This window comes from Etheostoma spectabile, chromosome 23 (assembly GCF_008692095.1).
Source record: "Etheostoma spectabile isolate EspeVRDwgs_2016 chromosome 23, UIUC_Espe_1.0, whole genome shotgun sequence".
Lineage (NCBI taxonomy): Eukaryota > Metazoa > Chordata > Actinopteri > Perciformes > Percidae > Etheostoma > Etheostoma spectabile.
The window spans coordinates 3208354-3229984 of record NC_045755.1 but is presented as its reverse complement, the minus strand read 5'-3'; the positions used below and the strand labels follow the sequence as shown (position 1 = coordinate 3229984).

General features: G+C 39.0%; 1 protein-coding gene across 5 annotated transcripts in view; it reads right to left on the bottom strand.

The window, feature by feature from the left end:
• Window positions 1-21631, bottom strand: part of ano2b (anoctamin 2b) — a 106172-nt gene that overhangs the window by 46244 nt on the left and 38297 nt on the right. For 4 of the 5 annotated variants that reach the window (XM_032505736.1, XM_032505735.1, XM_032505734.1 and 1 more), the window contains 10 exons: window positions 21521-21576; window positions 20306-20353; window positions 19489-19553; window positions 15744-15878; window positions 14788-14948; window positions 14343-14425; window positions 11596-11691; window positions 10749-10832; window positions 997-1071; window positions 543-744 (listed from right to left, as the gene is read on the bottom strand). In XM_032505736.1, the coding sequence (XP_032361627.1) occupies window positions 543-744; window positions 997-1071; window positions 10749-10832; window positions 11596-11691; window positions 14343-14425; window positions 14788-14948; window positions 15744-15878; window positions 19489-19553; window positions 20306-20353; window positions 21521-21576 (1005 nt within the window). The remainder of the gene's footprint in view (window positions 1-542; window positions 745-996; window positions 1072-10748; window positions 10833-11595; window positions 11692-14342; window positions 14426-14787; window positions 14949-15743; window positions 15879-19488; window positions 19554-20305; window positions 20354-21520; window positions 21577-21631) is intronic. The other variant, XM_032505737.1, reaches the window with a different exon arrangement.

Below are 21631 nucleotides of genomic sequence, written 5' to 3'. Positions count from 1 at the left end.
TGATGATTACATGAAAAAATGCTGACTTGGTTTATCAAGATGTCTGGGCAGTACCGGTATTTGTCTCTTCTTCTCATTTTCAAATATGTCATCAAGTATATGAAAAACACAAGTGACTGAGTTAACCTTGGATTCCCATTAGTATGGATTAAGAATCAGAATCAGGAAACATTTAGCTGGACTTTTGACCAATTTAAGCCTTTTTTACCCTACATGAAAATAAATTGTCCCCTGGACCTGGACAAGCTAAATGTGGGTGTTTTTAAGCTAACTTTTATGTGCAAAAAAGCTAGACATTTTAGGGCAAACCCTACTAAAGCAAATGTATGTTTTTCAGAAAATGTCTAACTATGCATTTAGTAATTCAAATAGCTTGAATCTGAAATTGTTGAGGCTAGCTAGTAATGCTTGATTTAACCTCATTCACCATTTTTTCAATTTGTTTTGAGTTTTTTGTTTGTTCATCCTTTCAAAAGTTGCACTGCATTGGGTTCTCGAAGCTACCGCACTATGAGATTAAATGTCTGTCTGAATTTGTGTACCTAGCTCAGTCAGCCACAATGCCACAGTGCCGTAGATCTCATCAAGGATCAGAATAACCACCAGGTTGATGATGACCGCAGTGGCCGTCACCGTAACCCGAACATTGGCCTTGGTCTCCGGGTCGGGGCTCATCGCTATCAGGGCCGACACTGTGATGCGGTAGATGATGACACCAAAAACTGCTGAAAACGTCAAGCCAAACTGGGAGCAGAAAGGGGAAAAAAGAAGAAAATAAATAAGTCATTGCACAACCATATTTGTCTCATGCTCACAGTGCAGAGGCTGGAATTAATATTTCAAAAAACACAGCAATGTAGGTCAGTTATATAGTTATTTATGTACATTAACCGCATGCCGTATGTGTTTAATTTCTATTTAAAGTGCTTTCCTCCATAAATACTGAGAAAATGTACAATCCTAAGTAGAGCATTAACCTGATTTGTATGTACTAACCATAAAGAGGATAGAGGAAACGTTGATCAAGTATCCAGGGAGACGGTCTTTCCAGGTCAACTTCTCTATGGTAGACTGACAGGAAGGACAGGGGGAAACAGGGGAGGAGAAGTTTCATTAACTCTCGTTGGGAAATCTGTGATGCAGAACATAGAACCTTCATAAAGGAGTAGGAAGAAAAAAATGTTTTTCACAGGTTTGCAATGATCAAACAACTAATCTCTTTCTCAAATGTTGTGATGTGAAAACATTGCCACAGTTCCCTTTCCATTTAGAGACCAGATTGGAACACATGTTTTCATTCCGTGGACCCTGTGATTTACACGTAAGCCCTGAGAGGCAAGTGAGAATAAATGAATGTAGTGATCCATTTTATGGGTCTGATATAAATGAGTTTATGACTTGAAACAGGTGGAAAAAAGGTTCGCCAGGATAGTCTTTCAGAGTTCCTTCAAGTTATTTTCCCTTTGTGAAACAAGTGGAAAAAGAAATTGATGAAAAAACTTTTTTTCATCAAATCTGCTGATCTCTACAGAAAGAAATAGTTTGACATTTTTAGAAAAACCCTAATTTGCTTTCTTGCAGAGTTAAATAAGAAAATACATTACACTTTCACACATTGACACTAAATACGAAACTCCAATAGAGTCAGCAGTAAGTTAGCTTTGCTAAACATAAAGACTACAAAAAAACCTAACTAAGATAAAAAAAAAATAATCCAGGACTATGGAGCTAGATTTGTTTCTTTATTATATGCGAGAAAATAAATGATCTGAGAGATAAAAAAATGTTTGAGTGAAAAAGTTATCACACTGATGGCAAAAAAAGCATTTTATGAGAGAAAAGAAATATTGAGAAAAAGTTTTCATACCAATAGCAAAAAATAATCTCTCTCAAAATACTTTTTTAAACTCTCAAATATACATTTTTTATCTATCAGTGTGTACAATTTTCTTTCAAAATAAAGCGTTTCTCTCAAAACGGTTTTCTTCTCACTCTCAAAACCTAAGTCTTTGCTCTCTATTCTATTTTTTGCCCGCATCTCAGGATTTTTCTCTCGATGTGAAAATAGTGTCATGGGCGAGCGGGGCCACGTTCCTATTGGCCAGTTGGGTGAGCACCGTCTTGTCCTGGGGGTCCATCTGAATCATTACACCATTGTCACCGTCATAGATAGATAACTAGCAGCCAGCCCACTTCTAAATAAATACCTTTTAATTATCTAAACACTTTGTAACAGTCAAACTGAAACACTGGCGGTGAGCTCCAGGTCCTGCAGCCGCAGACAGACCGCCATCATCAGAGCGAGAAAAAAAACATTTTGAGAGATTTTTTTTTCCACACTGACAGCAAAAAATATATATTTGAGAGTTTAAAAAAGTATTTTGACAGAGATTTTACGTTTTGAGAGAAACACCTTTTTTTTTTAGAGAACTTTTTTTCACACTGATAGCAAAAAATATATATTTGATAGTTTAAAAAAGTATTTCAAAGAGATTTTTTTCGCTATTGGTATTAAAAGTTTTTCTCTCAAATTTTTTTTTCTCACATAAAATGCTTTTTTGCTATCAGTGTGAAAACTTTTTCTCTCAAACATTTTTTTTTTCTCTCAGATCATTTATTTTCTCCCATGTAATAAAAAAACAAATCTAGCTCCATACAGGACCGGTTTCAAGCCTGTTGAGTGCAATCACCACCATCACAAAAGACTGAATCCTGAACAGCCGAACATTAGGCCAAATGACTAGCTAACCTCTGATCTCCCTATAGAGGAGGGAAAGGAGTAGCAAAAGAACAGAAACACTGTGTTGTTATTTTGTGCTCCTCCTTGGAGAAATCAAGTCCAACCGGCGCTTTCAGGGTGAGACTAAAACCTAATTCTTTCAACCTTCAATTTATCAATGTGTGCAACATTTGAGACAGGTGACTCAGCTCTGTTCTTTATATTTGGAGAGGCTGAACATCCAGTCATACAATTTTCCTTATGCTCTCTAACCTGCTGACTCCTCCCTCATAACCACTCTAAGTGTATCACATGGTTCCCGGAATTTAAAACCTAGCTGACCTACTGGTGCCTAAAAGAAAAGCAGCCTCACTGGCCTGTCCGTTGTATGACCTCTGCAAAAACCAGTCTCATGTATGTGACCTCCTTTACTTGTATACACCCATAGTCCTGCATATTTGGCAGGCAGGAATCTCTCTCACACACACACACACACACACACACACACACACACACACACACACACACACACACACACACACACACACACACACACACACACACACACACACACACAAAATGTTGAGTCTGTAAATCAGATGCCCTTCAGTACGCTTATGAGCAAGACAACAACACCATCTAGTGTATACACTGGCACAGTGCAACATGCAGAACATGCTTACTCTATTCACGCAGACAGAAAATAACAATCCAGCCCATTGCTCTTAACAGTCCTGTTTGTTGTTCTTTTGTCAATGCATTTTGAGAAAATATTCCCTTAGGATTTGTGCAGGACAAAGTGTATGTTACAGTGTTTCTACAACATGCTGCAAAGATTCCATAGCATCTGAGCGGCAGTGTACACTAATGTGAGGAGCCCCAGTGTGGACTATGATGAATGACCTTTTTTACCCTTGTGTTGTCTTACCGTCAAAATTGAAAATCAACACTTTTGTTGATGCTTTATATCAATGTTTTTAAGTTTTTCTTACCTTTTTACAACACCTTTTTTCACTTTTTTGACGTTTTCAACACTACGTAACACTAACTTATTAACTTTAGTTTTAGTTATTTTTTTAATATATGGTCAAAAAACTCATTTATAGGAACTTATACTTAATGTTTGAGTTAGAAAAGCAGAAATTAGGAATTATTTAGACTATAATTAAAGAAATGGATGTTGATGATAATCACAGACTGGAAAATGTCAACTTTTACTCAATACTATTTAAAAAACCACTTCAATGAAAATTAATTAAATTAGAGATATGTACTTGCCAAAGAGCGTTGTGTGGAATCAAGCATGTTATTTTAGGTAATTAAAAAGAACATTGATATAGGAAAACAGGTCAATTTGACCCTAGGACAACATGAGGGTAAACAATGTTTTTATCTTTTTATCTTATCTTATTTATCTTGTCACATGATCAAATAGAAAAATACCAAAGAAATTAAGCAATATTTAAGTAATTGAATAGTTTTATAGTTCATGTAGAATAAGCATTTAGTTTTGTTATTGATTGCTACTGACTAGTTTACCACAAAACAATTAAGAAAAACAATGTGTTTGCCTCCTCATGGGCATGTATAGCAAATGGCATCATTTTTACGTCTTTCAATCTGAATAATTCACAAGGCCCCATTTTTTGAAACTATTTGCAAAAAAGACTAATGTAACTGAACCATAAAAGGTTACCGAAAATGTCAATTTAACAAGCTGCTTGTGAGTCCCTTTGACTTTGCAAAACAAGGTATTATCAAGAATAGTTCAGGCCAAAGAAAATCAACTGTACATCTGACCTCTTCCCACTTTTCTATCATTGCCGTATTTCCCATAATTACACTTCCTCTGACACAGATGTTCACACAACTCATAGCACCCCAGCTGCACCTCCTGCCATCTGTAATGTTCCGTTGGAGGAAATGACTTTCTCAGGCTGAAAGTGTGTTTTTAATGATAAAAGCTAATGAGGTTTCTGATTGGAATGCAAACCTGCATACATTTGACCACAAAAATCTACCTCCATCCAATAGCCTTCTAACAATAAAGGCATTTTTTACAGATTACATATGTTAGTGTTTTTATTTGGTCAAAAATACTTTGGTCAAAAGTTTTCACACGTGACCAATTATGTTTATTTTTATGCATAATAAGAACAGTATGGAGATAAAAGAGTCAAATAATAATGTTCTTTAGTATATGGTAGAAGTTCAAGGGGGAGAGTGTTACGGGTGTGCAGAGTGTTCAACTGATCATAAATCCCGATTTAGATCACATGCTGACACCTGAGTCAGTTCTCTTCACTGAACAAAGATCTTAAGATGACGCTGAAAGCTCTGACAACTAGGACGTGCATTTTTTGAGCTGACAACATTCTTACCATAAACGCTAAAATTACTAAAATAACAAAATCAATCACAGTCAATAAGTAATGAGATGCAGCAAAATATACGGTTGTATTGAAAATCCATGTGGGAAAAATATAGTGTACGTATGTGATTAAAATGTGGTCTGTATGGAGGACACATTTAGCCACAATAACACAACCTGCCCATGCATGTTTCCAGGTGCATATTTCACTTTGAAATATATTTTTTATAATCAAACTAATTCTCTCTGAATTTTCAGACACATTATTGACGCAGTGAAGTTAATATTATGGAGGACAGGAAACACTTGCTCCAGCCAATAAGTGTGAGCCCGTTACTGCAGTGTGATGGGGTTTGGCTGACGTGTGGTTCATTTTCTAATTATCTTTAAATTGCAGAAAAATGAAATAGAAGTATATTTAAAAGGGGGGCATATTATATACTGTAAATGGACAAAAGACAAAAATGAATAGGAGATAGCAAGACAACAAATTACATTTATTTCAATAATTTAGAAAGTCACAGTGACACACAGGTCGTTGTGTCTTTCTCGTGCCCAGGACTTTTTTGGCCAAGGGACCTTTTGTGCCCTCCCTTGGCCCCGGGTCCGGCACATCGGACCAGGTGTTTCCCACTGACGGCGGCCCTGGTGACGCATGTTTTGTCGGTTTCTTCTGCCTGGTGGTCCATATTGCTCTTTTTGGTGAAAAGGGCCTGGCCTGGGACGGTAAACTGGGTTGCTGGGGTTTTTTGGTCCAGTACTTCCCCTTTCGTCAAAGCATGACCTGTGTAACGAGAATTTATTCCACAAATGTAAATATAAAAACATAAAGCAACAAAATTTACAAGTATGAAGACATCCGAGATTCAGTTTCATGTGACACACAAAGTGTTCGATTGAAACTGTAATTTCCACTGTAATTAGCAGAGCCATCCCACTTTTAGTTTATTCTAGACCTGATCTAAGGATTTTGTGATGTGCTGCAAAAAAGAAAAAGTCATGTTTTGCCTTCTTGCGCCCTCCTCTCCAGGTCTTTTCTCCAGGTCCCTTGTGACCCGAGCATTCTGGGTGTCTGCATAGATTATAAATTGTTTCAATCTCTTTGATACAAAAAGTAAAGTATAAATTTAAAATGTAATCCCTGTGATAAAAACAAATAAAAAATGTAACCACTGTCTGTGTGTTGCCATTAGAGGACTTACCGCCATTCCTCTGCACCCTGTACAGGCTTTGCAGGGCATCTCCTGTTTCTTCTCCTGTTTTTATTACTTTTTTTTGGCATGGCAATCATGACAATGTCACCATCTGCCCAAACATGTTTCAGGACCACTCTTCTCCTCTTTCTTTGCGGACCGAGGTTGTCTGGCCTTTTGCATAAAGAAAAAATGTTGTTTGAACCTGAATGACTACAGTAAATCATCGATACAGGAAAGTGATACAACGTGTACCTTCTGATACCGGCTGCATCAGAATCTTCCCATTTCCTTTTATAGGAGTGTCTTTCTTTGTCTTTGCCCTCTTTTAGAGTCTGATTGTTTCTTGTGGATATTTCATCAGGGCTCTTAAAATATGTGGTGGGACTGGGACTCATTTTAGGTGTAGCCATCTTCTTGTTCTCCTCAGGTGGCAATGTCTGCTTGACCCTCATAGATGCTTCTTTAGAGGCCCTTGAAGGAAAAGCAGTCACATATTTTCTTTGAAAAGCTCTGGCACAACAAATACTCACCCAGGAAGACTTCTTCATTGCCATTGTGTCCACTCTCCTCCTCTTCCTCCCTGGACCAAGGCTGTCTGTCCTTGTGCATAAAGACAAAAAGTTGTTTGAATCTCCAGAATCTTAATAGCAACAGTAAACCATGAACACAGGGAAGTGCTATAACCCTTACCTTCTGATACCGGCCGATTCCAGATCCTCCCGTCTCCTTTTAAGGGAAGGTTTTAGATTGGCCTTTGATTGGCTGCTGGAGGACCTGGACTCTGGCTCAGTCTGTCCACGCTGATCTCTCTAATGAGAGGATCCTCATCATCTATATCATACTAAAAGAGAATATTTGGATACATGTTTAGACCATCTGTCAACCAAACACAAGACATGAAACTAAATAGCACTTAAATGAAATAAGTGGTATTTAGTTTGATCAAAGAATAATCAAATCACCGGTGTAGAATTATTAAACACGGTAAAAATAGTCATTTCTAGACATGTCACGCCTACTGATTTAAATGAAATCGCATCTTCTTTAATTTCATTAAAATCCTAAAACAATTTTTAGGATTTTTTAGCAGACTGTAAATAACTACATTGATACACATAGTCATGAAGAAATTGCAACTATCTATCGGCTTACTTGTGTTCATCTGTTTTCTCTGCTTAGAATAAAACATCGGTGGGCTCTACATTACATGTGAGTACATAAATTAACTTAAATATCTAATTATATTTAAAATGGAAAAGAAAAAGAAAAGCCTCAAATCAGTTTGTACTAGATAGAAATAGATCAACACATTTAAATCAGCTTACCGTGCGGTGACTTGGCCAAGTTGCTTTTTCCAAACATCTTTGAAGTACGTGTTGAATAAAATAGTTAAAAACGGGATGTCTCTCTCTCTCTGGAATTCACCTCATCAGAACTGTCTCGTTACTTGAAAATGTGCTTTTCTTCATTACTGTAACATCTCTTTGTATTCTCCTCTGTGCTGAACACCCATAATTATATCTCCCAGTCAGGCTGAGAAAATAAAATAAATCGGCCTTCGAGTTTTCATAAATGACTGTTTCATAAATGTTAATAACTAGAAGCCGTCTGTTTCTTCTATATGTGAAGCTCAAATTTTTTGCCTTTTTGGGCCCAAGCCTTCATTTCAAGCAGGACACAAAGAGCTTTCCGAGTCATGCTGTTTTCTATTTCATATACACATGCACATACATGTTGATGAACCTGAGGGTTTGACTTATTGGAGGGCAAAAAGACCTTCAGAGTAGACCTATGTGATGGTTGGTGAGGTCAGCCATCAGTGACAATGGTAGTAGTAAATGGGTCAGGTGGGGCCCATTCTGACCTCTGACCTGCGGCCCTTTGTTGCATGTCATTCCCCTTCTCTCTCCCCTTTCATCTCTAAGCTATCCTATTCAAATAAAGGCCTAAAATGCCTGAAGAAATAATCTTTAAAAAAAATGGGTCAGGTGTTTAATATTTGGCTTGTTACTACCTCCATTGAGGAAACCCCAGCAAAGCCTTCATGTTGTGACAGAGACTATCTTTATTTCTGGCTTGATCCCTCTGTCCATCCTCCTATCTATCTCTCTCACTTTTTCCTCTGTAATAACTGGCAAACAATGGTATTAAGCCAGATGAAAGTAACGTTTGTGCCAGCATTTTAGTGCTAAAATATTAAAATAATCCTGAAAATATAATGTTATCTCTTTAGACATGTCTCACATTATAAATACTGTTAGCTCCTAATTTAAGAAATAATGTGAAAGGTTTTGACAGACAACTCTCACAGCTTCAGTTAATAGATAAACCAGAGGGTACAATAGAAAAAAATAACTGTTTGTCCATCATATTATGTCCAGGCACTTTCAAATTTCCAGATTAATGTTATATGGTTTGTACACAGAGCTGTCAGTACACAGAGTAGTCATGAATAAATGAAGCCATGTATATTTGATTACTGTACATTAGTAAACACAAATTACCCCTTCTGTCATACTTCTAAACTCGAGATCTGATCCTACAATATTTTCACTGTCCCAGGTAACAAAGTTAGATGGTTCAACTGTTTGTGTAAGAATAGAGAGAGAGAGAGAGACAGAGAGAGAGAGCGAGAGCGAGAGCGAGTTCTGTGTCGCCATAGTGACGTTCCCTAATCTTACCCCTGGCTTCCTGCCCAGCATGCCTCACTCCCACTCAGCCGCCCTCCCCCTGTTTTTCTCCATCCCTCTACTTCTCTCTCATTGTCTCATCCCTTTGTCTCTTTTCATGTCTTGCGCTCTTTGTCTTTTTTAATTTAGTCCTACAGACAATAGGTTGCAGGTGCAGAAATGTGTTTATACCATACAAAAAGCAGCTACGTAGACATTTTTCATAGCAGACATATTGACTTGTCATTGCAGGAAAAGCACAGGTGTAACTGATGCTATTAACTAATGACAACTCATTTTCATTTAGCTGTTCCAGAAAGGCATTTCAGTAAGCCAACGAGCACATTAAGCTATTAAGATTATTAGTTACACCTGTGTTTGATGAGTCAAAATGCCTGCCGTATAATTTCCGTCAGTCATTTCAGAAAGACAATTAATACAAGATTACAGCGGTTAATCTTTAAAAGGTCACAAATATATAGTAGATTTTTTTTTAAAAGCTCAGTACTTTCCTAAAACAGCTGGGCGCGGTCGTTTTTAAAAAACATCATTAATGTATGAGTAGTATTTGTAAGGGTCTTCTTTCTTTATTTCAAACCATTAAAAAAAATATATATATATATATATACATACCTACATACATACATGCACACACACACACACACACACAATAAATAAAAGAATAACAAAAAGAAAAAAAACGTAAAATAAATAATACAACATAACACTAGACACATTCAAAAGGTGCAAGTGGAAGCCATAGACTTTTCCAAGTCATATTTTCAGTTAAACACACACACACACACACACACACACACTCTCTAAAGGCTTATAATCCCTTAAAAGTGATAATACAAAATGATAATTAGCAGTAGCAGCCTTAGGTCTGTCCATCTAGTCCTTCTAAAACATGTCATTAACTACCGGCAGGGCCTTAATAAAAGCTCAGTAACTAAATTGTTCCTTGACTTTACATTGGTGAAAGTTCTGGCTTTTCTGACTCACTTTTTTTTTTTTAATCTTTTTTTCTTAGCTTAGGAACAAGATCACACCACCTGTAGGATTTTCCAGACAACACTGCTTCAATTTTCATTAATGTAATACCGAATGCATATGTATACAAAACAGCCGTGTCTCTCTCCTCTTCTGCTGAAGGTAGAGTACATTATATACAAATCTAAATAATTGAGAAGTTTCATTCCAACAATAAGATGTCCATCACCGGATATACCGTCACAAAAATTGGTGGGGTTACAACATGGTCCATTATGTACCTACTTACCAAACAGTGATTAGTCATTGTAATGACTGAATTTAAAATGTGAAATACTTCCTAATATAGATATTCAGCAGACTGCTGTAAATGAAATGGATTTAATTTCTACATCATTAGTGGAAGAAAGATTCTCACATAAGCTGTCAGTGGTAATGTCCAAGGCAATCCTTCAGTCAACTTTAACTAGCCAACAGACCCTGAATAAAGAGTTGTGTCATGCTTTTAGTCCCACAAAGAGACTTGAAAGGATGAATAAGGCTCAGTTTGTTGCTGTGACCATCATAACGTAAAAAAGAATGCAAAAAAGTTGCAGAAACAAATACCTGAGGAGTTGACTGTAGAAGCCAGAGGATGGGACAGGAAGAGAAGAACAGATAGAGAGCAGCCGGCAGGAGAGGAAAAAAGGGAAAGGGAGTTGAGGAGGAGTGGAGAGAAAAAAATAAGGAAAGGGGGAAAAGGAAGTAAAGGAGGAAAAGGAAGGTGCGGAGGAGGAATGCGAGAGGAGAGGAGGGGTTACCGGTGTTCCTGCAGCCATAGCAGACAGTAGTTTTTGTCTCCATCTGTCCTTTCCTGTCACTGTCCCATCCTCCTGCTTCTCTGGCTGCAAGACAGAAAAACAGATTACACACACAAACACACGTTACACACACACACACACACACACACACACACACACACACACACACACACACCATTTCATGCTTTAACATGCAACAACATACGTACAATTGTGCCATTTTCTGTCTAGGGTACAGACTCTTTACTGTCTTTAGCTTGTGTATTATTAAATTATTGTATTCATATTCACATAATCAAAGTATTACACGATGTGGCCCTAATGTCAGCAATTAAGTCATTAGCAGCTTTAAACTAGAAACTTTTGGGACTGTGTGGAGGTGGTCGTGTACCCTGTGAATTGGTTCCTGCCTCAGTCGGGCTGTGGCAGGAAGCCATCTTCTGCTCAAGCAAAGTGTTTGTGGGCCAGGACTCAATGAGATTGATCCAATTTACAGAGATAATGTAGACCATTCCCAGTCATTAAATTCTCACACTGTCTGCCACACGTTTCACACTGTCTGCCACATCAACTATCAGGATCCATCAGGATCAGGATCGTCAAGTACCACCTGATTCCCAACTAAGCCAGGTGAAAATGTCTCATGATAATTAATGTTAATGTTATAATTGTTGTATAGGTTATGAAATAAGTAACTGTATAATACCTTTCCACTGGTATTTTTGACAGTCAGGTCCAGCTATGAGAATGGACTTCTTACATTGTTCGTATTTATTACGCAAACACTCAGTTTTATGGGAAATTGGTCCCAAGCCCCTGAATGACAGAGGTTTCTGATCTTTCCTACCTCATTCTTTTTCTTCTTCTTCTTTTTCTTCTTATTTTTCTGATTTCTCTGTCTCTTCTGAAGGAGAATTGTCTCATATTTTGGCCTGGGATGTTCCTGAGGGGAAAACAGGAGAAAGAGTCAATAGTGTATAGGGTGTATGTATGTGTGTGTGCGTTATGCCTGTGTACATCTTTGTGTTTCCATTGTGACTGTGATTTCATTACAATCCAGTCTTTTAGGGGATTACATTCATATTGGACGATTCTGCACCAGATTACTTATTTAAAGATAACTATCTGGACCCCATATCCCCCATGCATTTGTGTCTAAGACTGCAGGCAAAAGTGGCCAAAATCTGATATTTTGGGGTCAACTGACCAGGTCAGACTTCTTCAGAAGTAGTGTGAACACTCAAATCTAGCCCAGATTTGATCTTCAAATCAGATTCAGGCCACTTCCATATGTGGTCCTGAATCAGACCCAGGTCAGATTTATTTCAATGCGGCCGCAGTGTGAACAACCAAGGCGGATTTGATGTGACTTTTACGTCAATAACCCTCACTGCGCCCTCCCTCCCTGCGGGGAGGGTTGGGGCAACCGGGGCGGACTGTCCTCAGCGCGCCCCAACCGTATCGTTTTGCCAAGGCGGGATTGGCTCACGTAAAAGGCGTCAGGGGTCTGCGGCGATGTCGGCAACCCACCCAACCCATCTAGAAAAACGGACCAAGGAGTCTAACGCCCCGTGGTGCAATGAAAGAATGAAAGTGAGGTACGGCGTCCCTTGGGGTCGGGCGCACCACCAGCCCGTCTTGCACGCACTTTCAAGGAGGTGGAGCGTGAGCACGTGCAATACCACCCGAAAGATGGTGAACTATGCCTTGGCAGGGCAAAGCCGAGGAAACTCAGGTGGAGTGCCGTAGAGGTCCCGACATGCAAATCGGTCATCCGGTCACACAGACCTCTGTGGTGAATTTGCAGCCATAACCCTGCAAAAGGCCAAAATAGCCAAGCAAAAATGCTTACTTCCTACAAAACCTCCCTAACTTTAGTGAAACAGTGTGCTGCGTCTGATGTCATTGTTATTTTTCTTTTGCGCATGCAGGTCATTTCGAAACTGCAAACAGTTCACAATGGAATCTAATATAGGCCCATTTTTAAAAGGTTATGTGAACAGCCAAACAAAATAATCTGACTTGCGGTGTGAACGTAGCCTGCTATACTGATGTGACCAAAAATCTTTAAAATTGGTCCAGTATGAGAGAGATCACAGTGACAAGCTGGCGTGACCCAAGCCGCAATGTAATCTAATTGTACAGCCTTGCTTTTTGTATACTAAAAGTGATTTTTGTATTGCTCCTGACAGGCTCAGATTATCCAAAGACAGTGGTGTGGTGAGTGGTAACTTCAGAGAAAAGTGTTTTTTTAGACACAACTGCATGGGGAAGTGGTTGAAAAAACACCCATTTAAGTAGACCTTTATGTGGCCAGGGGTACAAGGGTAGAATGTCTGGCTTTTTTTTCTAAACCCATGACGACCATCATTCCCTACCTTGAGCAAGTGTTGCCTTAAATATTACCAGTTACCTTACAGATACTTTAGTTTCCATGCACTGATATTATACGGTAGATACGGTAGGCTATTATTATTATTATTATTATAGACTTTAGCAAAACCTTGGCATTTCCAGTATATAGTATGATGAGGTTGATGCAATTATTATCTGTGTGTGTGTGTTAGGAGTGGCACGGTTTACAAAACCCACGGTTTGTATTGCGGTTTTAGGGTCACGGTTTTCAGTTCTGTAAGGTTCTTGTTATTTTTTCTTTTAATCTTTAACTCTCCAGAAATATTCTTTAGCAGATGATATATAGCTTAATTATCCACACTGTAGGATAGAGTATTAAAAAGTAGTTCATATCATGTAATCATGCACAAACTGAATTTGACTTGACTTGAAGCCCATTATTGGGACCATCTCTGAGGAAAGCTAGGTGACATTCTGACACAGCAAGAGGGAAGACATTGATGATTTCAACAAGCTTTTCATTTATTTGGCAAAAAAGGGAGAATGTGTATTCCCATCTACATGAATGTATGTGCCTTTTTAGCACACAAAGATTGAAATATTACAGAATATTAATTGAAATACCTTGCATTTATCAAACTGCCAACTTCAGTGTAGCTCTTACAAAAATTGTATCCTTTAAAAGAAAAAGAGAGGAACTCTTAAATCTCTGTCTTTTGAATAAGTCAGATTTTTTTTTGTATAGTTCTTTAAAAATAAAAAGTAAACTTGTTTTGGGGAGAATAAAATTACTCTAGGGCTGAGTTTTTCTAGTAACCTTACCAAAAAGAAATGAAAATGGCTGGTGGATTTAAGACAAAAAAATGATAATTCATTGAATGAATGTCTGTCAGTGGCTTGTTGATCTTTACATTGTTAGTTCATTTCCTATCCTGGGCTGGGACACATTCACATGGTTTGATAAAGGACTTATTGGACTTTAACTTATCATTGCACTTACAATAATGAGCGTAGCTGTCTTCAATTTAGGTCATCCTGTACGTCTCATCCCCGCTTTATTTTTCCTGCATCCGCTGTGTTTGTGTGTATGTGTGTGTGTGTGTGCGGGCGTCAGTTGCGGGGGGAACTGAGCAGCCCTATACAGGCACGCGGCTACATTGCACATACTCCACGAGGGTGAGTGTGTGTGTGTGTGTGTGTGTGTGTGTGTGTGTGTGCGTGTGTGTGTAATGTATATACCTCGTCGTCTTCAATGCCTGTCAGATCCCAACTGAGGCTCAAACTGTTCTGACGCCGCTTCCACTGCTCCAGGAACAGCACCGCTACACAAACACAAAATAAAACAAATAATTTTGATGAAAGTCTTTAGAATTGGCATTGTTTACAGATCCACTGACAAAGTCTTACAAATTCATAAGATAAAGTTACTAAAATCCCAGGCTTTCTGTGATCTACAAGGTTCATAGTGTTTTGACAAAACGTCTACCTGAGTAGCTTTTTTTCTGAGCTTCCAACCACATCTCACAGTTGAAAACTCTGCAATAGATCTAGAAAGTGTGCATATATGCTTAAGAGGTGTGAAGAACATAGATTCACCCTGTACATGATTTAATTTTTAAATAACTTTTTTGCATGCACTTTAGGTAACACACACCCACACACCCACACACACACTTGACCTCACCCCATAGAGACATGAAGATGGCAAAGAAGACGGTGGCGGGGTTATCGAAGAGGTGTGAAGCTCTGGCGGTGCCGCAGGCAGAGCTGAGCTTCCAGAAGTCACAGGCTCCATCACACAGAGGACACATGGTGAAATTGAGACGCTCGTCACACATCTCCAGACTGAGGAGAGAACCACACACAGAGCACCAAGATCTCATAACATGTCATACAATGGTATTTCCCAATTGGAGAGGATACATTAAATGTAAGCCACTAGCACCTAAAAATGAACTGAAGTTGTGCATTGCCATCTATGGATTCAGTCCCAGTTGATCCATTAGAAATGAATGAAACTTTTAACACATTTAACCACAATACAAGCCTCTCTGCTTTGACCCTATTCAAAGTCAGTGCAGGCTGAATTATCAACCTTTTGCTTTATGACACTCTCTCTCTCTCTCTCTCACACACACACACACACACACACACACACACACACACACACACACACACACACACACACACACACACACACACACACACACACACACACACACACACACACACACACACACACACACACACACACACACACACACACACACACACACACACGTCCCTTCTGTGTTCCTCCCACACAGCCCCGTGTAAAGCCAGACACAGCAGGTATCTGGGCAGTCCCTGTCTTGTGTATGTAAGAGCATGTGTGCATACTGTACATTTAAATTGTGGTAGGAAGAAATCCTAATTTTCTGTGTCCTTCTAATGTTAGTATTTTAACTTTGTCATATCAACATCTTCAGAGATAAAATCATGGGAAATGTCAATTTTCTCTGTTTCACAGACATGTAGGATTTTAACTGACCAGTGTTTGTATGTGTCAGCCACACATTTAACTCTTCTTTCCATGGAAGTTTTCAAGTCTTGAATGTGTTTGTTTTTACAAGAGTTTAGCTGCAGTGCACTTTATAGTACCTGGGTATATTTGTATCCACTGTCGCCACCCCATAGCCAAACACAATGATTCCCACTATAGAGGCTGGTATCAGCAGCTGAGTGTAAACACCGAGCCACGCGAAGTATAGACCGATCTTCTCCCCAAAGTACTTCCTGTGGGGTCAGAGGTCAGGGATTAGGAGATGTGACAGTGCAGGTCATGAGAGAACAGGCTGTGTAGACGTAAGCAGCTTAAACACAGGTGTGAGTGTCCTGGTGCTGTGTTTGATCCTAAAATAAAGTAAGAAGCACGTTAATGTTTTATTTAGGGCTTTCATTGTTTACGCAGAGCTTTTAAAAAAACACTTTCTTTTGGATTTGACGTCAAACTCTGCCTGCTATGCTAGGACTGACAGACCTAAACCATAAACATGACTTAACTTTTAACCTTAAATCCCCTGAAAATGTGGTTTCTCCTTAACATTAAATATCCATTATAAAATGTGCAACAATCAATGTGAACGTTGTGAAAGCTCAGCTTGTCGGCTTCTACCGTACAGTGTGGGTGTGTTTTGATCAGATATGATTGACAGAGAAACATGACGTTTAAATGCTGCTATATTCTGACTGGTGCACAAGTTTTTAACTTTTAGATCAATGAGAAGTTCACAGACAAAAAAAAAATACAAAACGTTTTAGAAAGTTTGTGTTAATGTAGGACTCAATTATTCACAGTAAAAAGAAGCTTTTTGATCGACGGTACATGTATTAAACAATTTGGGATTTAACCCTGATCCCTTAGATTCCTAATATTCACAGATTGAGAATATAAAGTGTTTTCTCATTTTTGATTTATAGGACCAGTTCAGAGAGTTTCCATTTTAATACGAAACAAAGACAAATGTTTTATTCTTAATTTGTTACATAGACACAGTACAATGTAGTGAAATGTAATTACCGCATTTAACCCATCTTAAGTATTAGGGGCAGTGGACAGCTATACTATACATTCAGCATCCGGGGAGAAACTTGGGGTTCAAAGTCTGGCTCACACTTGGACACAATTCTCACATATCTATTTGCAAATTGAAAGTTACTGGTCGGGAGGGAACAATGGAATCCTAAAAAAATAAAAAGGGACTACCATTCTATAGACTCCAACTTTGTAAGATAACCACTTAATATAGCTAACTCGGACTGCTGAGGCCCCATATTAGCTTGAGATGAACTTTTTGCAAATTTTTTCACAGAACAGGCAATGTGGATTTTATCACTACTACAGTGGAGTTACAGTGGAGCTAGACATGGATCACTTTACAGTCAGTAGGGAGAAGAGGTATATTTACTGTGACTATCTACTCTCTCCAAGTACATATGGGCATGTGAATATTGTAACATTGACTTGAAAAAAATGTAGGGTGTTTATAGTTGCGCTGTGGTGCACTGAGTTTTTGATTATAATCAAAGATTTTAAACATTCTGTATATTTCAAAGGTCACATCCTGCAAAAAAACAAAAGTATGATGGCCGACAGGAGCAAATGCCCTACAAGATAACAAATGCAAATAGACAAAACACATGCAAATTAAGAAAACACTTTCACAGCATTCAGCAAACAAGCTGCAAATACACACATCCAAATACATAAACGCACTACAAATATACAGTGCCTTGCAAAAGTATTTGGCCCCCTTGAACTTTTCAACCTTTTGACACATTTCAGCTTCAAACATAAAGATATAAAAATTAATTTTTTGTGAAGAATTACCAACAAGTGGGACAATTGTGAAGTGGAACGAAATCTATGGATATTTTAAACTTTTTTAGCAAATAAAAACTGAAAGTGGCGTGCAAAATTATTGGGCCCCCTTGCGTTAAACTTTGTAGAGCCACCTTTTGCTGCGATTCCAGTTGCAAGTCGCGTGGGTATTCTGTATCAGTTTTCACATCAGAGGACGAAATTCTTGCCCATTCTTCCTTGCAAAACAGCTGAGCCAGTGAGGTTGGATGGAGAGCGTTTGTGAACAGCAGTTTTCAGTTCTTTCCACAGATTCTCGATTGGATTCAGGTCTGGACTTTGACTTGGCCATTCTAACACCTGGAGACGTTTATTTTGAACCATTCCTTTGTAATTTTGTTGTATCTTTGGATCTGTCGTGTTGGAAGATAAATCTCGTCCCAGTTTCAGGTCTTTTGCAGACTCCAACAGGTTTTCATCCAGAATGGTCCTGTATTTGGCTGCATCCATCTTCCCCTCAATTGAACCATCTTCCCTGTCCCTGCTGAAGAAAAGCACCCAAACCATGATGCTGCCACCACCATTTTTGACAGTGGGGATGGTGTGTTGAGGGTGATGAGCTGTGTTGCTTTTACGCCAAACATATCGTTTTGCATTGTGGCCAAAAAGTTTGATTTTGGTTTCATCTGACCAGAGCAACTTCTTCCACATGTTTGGTGTGTCTCCCAGGTGGCTTGTGGCAACTTTAGACGAGACTTTTTATGGATGTCTTTGAGAAATGGCTTTCTTCTGCAGTGTACGACTGATTGTTGTCCCATGGACAGACTCTCCCACCCAGCTGTAGTTCTCTGCAGTTCATCAAGTGATCATGGCCTCTTGGCTGCATCTCTGATCGTCTTCTCCTTGTCTGAGCTGAAAGTTTCAGGGCCGCCAGGTCTTGGTAATTTGCAGTGGTCTGATACTCCTTCCATTTCAAAATGATCGCTTGCACAGTGTTCCTTGGGATGTTTAAAGCTTGGGAAATCTTTTTGTATCCAAATCCGGCTTTAAACTTCTCCACAACAGTATTACGGACCTGCCGGGTGGTTTTCCTTGGTCTTCATGATGCTCTCTGCGCTTTCAACGAACCCTGAGACTATCACAGAGCAGGTGCATTATTACAGAGACTTGATCACCCACAGGTGGATTCTATTTACACCATCAGTCATTTAGGACAACATTGGATCATTCAGAGATCCTCGCTGAACTTCTGGAGTGAGTTTGCTGCCCTGAAAGTAAGGGGCCGAATAATTTTGCACGCACCACTTTTCAGTTTTTTATTTGCTAAAAAATTAAAAATATCCAATAGATTTCGTTCCACTTCACAATTGTGTCCCACTTGTTGGAAATTCTTCTCAAAAGATAGAAATGTTATATCTTCATGTTTGAAGCCTGAAATGTGTCAAAAGGTTGAAAAGTTCAAGGGGGCCGAATACTTTCGCAAGGCACTGTAGAAATGATGTGTAAAAAAAGCACACAAACCCCAAAAACAAATACAACAAAAAACCGCTGCATTCTCCAGGCCCATAGAGGGAGCGCATAGAGTGGAACAGCCTGATTTTCGACCCCACGGAGTGAGAATGTTCTGCCTTTTTTTACCACGAGTTTACTGGCACGTCTCTGCTGATTGAGTATCACCTGTGACCTGAGCCGAGACACACCCACCAAACCAAACGAGAGAAAACATACCTCAAACATAGTTTCTCTCTCTCTCTCTCTCTCTCTCTGGAGAACTTCAGTTTTTGTTCGGGGTTCGTGCTTTTCTTTTTGCATGAGATGTTTTCATAATTTGCTTGTGTTTAATCTAGTCGGCCACCGTACAAAAGCCAGTTGGTAAATTGCAATAACCATATACATGTATAGTTGTAGTGTTTCTTTCGCTAATCAGATGTGAGACGTCTATAGCAGTTATCTTAAGTTGCACATTAGATGAAACAAAAATATTTAGGCATCAACAAGATGAGTTACTGATGTGATTTCCACATTGCGGTGCTGTGGTCACATTACCTGACCAGATCGATGGGCTGGTACTTGTAAAAGGCTGAGTATTTAGCCCATTCGTCATGCAGAACCTAACAACAGACAGGGAAGAGTCAGTGTGGGTGTATAGTGCCATGTTGTATGTTTACTAGTTGTAGCAAGTTGATAATCAACAAACAATCCTCAGCGGCAGAGCTGATCTGGAGGCAGAAAGAATCGGATTGGTGGAGGTAAACCTTAATGGATTAAGTCAAAGAACTGCAGTTTGAGCAACATTATGCCAAAGCCAAAAAAAACAGTAAAGAAAGAGTAAGATGATATTATGAAGCTCTTGGTGCTGGGAGAATATCGCAATAAATGATCAGGTTTAACAGCCACTATCATCATTAAGGGAAAAGGAGAAGCTATTTTGAATTTACATGTTGTTTGCGTTTTTTGCAAGTCAGTTAATGGATTTTCATTTCTCAGCTCTGACTCTGAGAAATATTTATTGAACTTAAAAGTCCAGTCCAATCTGTGAGGTGTTACACAGATGGGATGGAGGAACACTCTCAAAGAAGAAAGAGAAAAGATAGGAGAAGATTACACAGATTAAACTACTTTTTGTTTTAAAAGGGGAGGTTTCCTTGCTTTTCAGAAGTTTCGGAGTTTCAGATGACATTCATTGTGTCTTACATCATACATAATGGCCCCAGCACTTATTTGCATTAGCAAAGGTACTTGCTGAAGAACTAAAGCAGTTACTTTTTGTAGTTTTTTTGTTAGAGAGACAAATAAAGAGAAAGAGAGGCAGGAGGAAGAGTAGATGAAGAGAAAGAGAGAAACGAGATTGGAGTTGGTCTACCTGTCTGTCGCTCTTCTCCTCAAGGTGTCCGATGACCTTATAGTCACCCTGAGAAGTGAGACAAGAGGGTGAACAACACAAGTTCACATTGCCATACAAGCACACAGAAATCTATAATGGAAAGCTCACTGTGCTCACTCATTCAAGTATTTAACAAAAACACATTCAATGTAATCAAACATAAACTGTCCTAATACAAATAAAACAAGACTGTCCACCCCCCAAAAACGACCCCATAGATCCTTTGTACAAGCAATCGCTTAGGCTGTATATTTACCCTTAATTGGCCTATAGTGGCCATGAAAATAATGATGGGAGTAAAGGAAGTCAGGTGACATATGATAAAGAGTCCGCACAGGGAGAAAGTCGTGGTGGTGGTGGATGGGTTAAACAAACACAGGACTTTCACTCAGGAAACAGCTGTTTGTGTCCCATATAAAACAAAAAGTCAACGCTGACTTCAAGTTGACTTGTAAGGTAGTGATGTTCTTTTCCTAAACCTAACCATGTAGCTTTGTTCCCTAAACCTAACCAAACTGAAACCGTTTCAGAGTTAAACCGGTAACAACCGTTATTCTTAGGTACGAGGATGTGTTGATCTGCTGCCACAGGTAGAGGTGCTAATTTAAAAAAACACTCATGTCGGGTCGTATCAGAGGGTCCAAACAAAAAAACCTATGCGGTCGTATAAGTTGGAGGACTCGTTGGTTTAAACAACATTTGAAACAAGCAGCTTACAGATACAGAGGAGCCACCAAGTGTGCTGGTGTGTGATTCACGCTCATTTAAGCCACCAGAGTCACCAGAAATGTTCTGAAATGTTTTTAAGCACGTCAAATCTAACTCATGTATCCTGAATTAACTCTAGGACTTATTTTCCTACCTGCACTGGCTAAAGATAATTTAAGAAAAAACTCTACTTGTAGAGACTTATAACCTGCTTCAGGCAGGGATAATGTCACAATGGTATATCTCACTTACTCATCTTTCCTTTCTATATAGGAATGCAGTAAAATGTAGGGATTGTTTTGAGAACCTTTCCCTGATTGTGCTTCTAACATGCTTGCACAGTTTGATCCAAAAAAAAAGAGATGCAACCAAGCTTGGACTGTGATTCCTATTCCAAACAAGTTTCCATTCTCTGCAAATTGAATACTATACAAAATAAATTAAAACCAATGGCTATCCAGTGGGATTTCCAAACCTCACACTTACATCGTGAAGAGGGAAGGATGCGTCATACACTCCTTTAGCTATCAATGTGCTGATGCCTGAGAGAGAGAGAGAGAGAGAGAGAGAGAGAGAGAGAGAGAGAGAGAGAGAGAG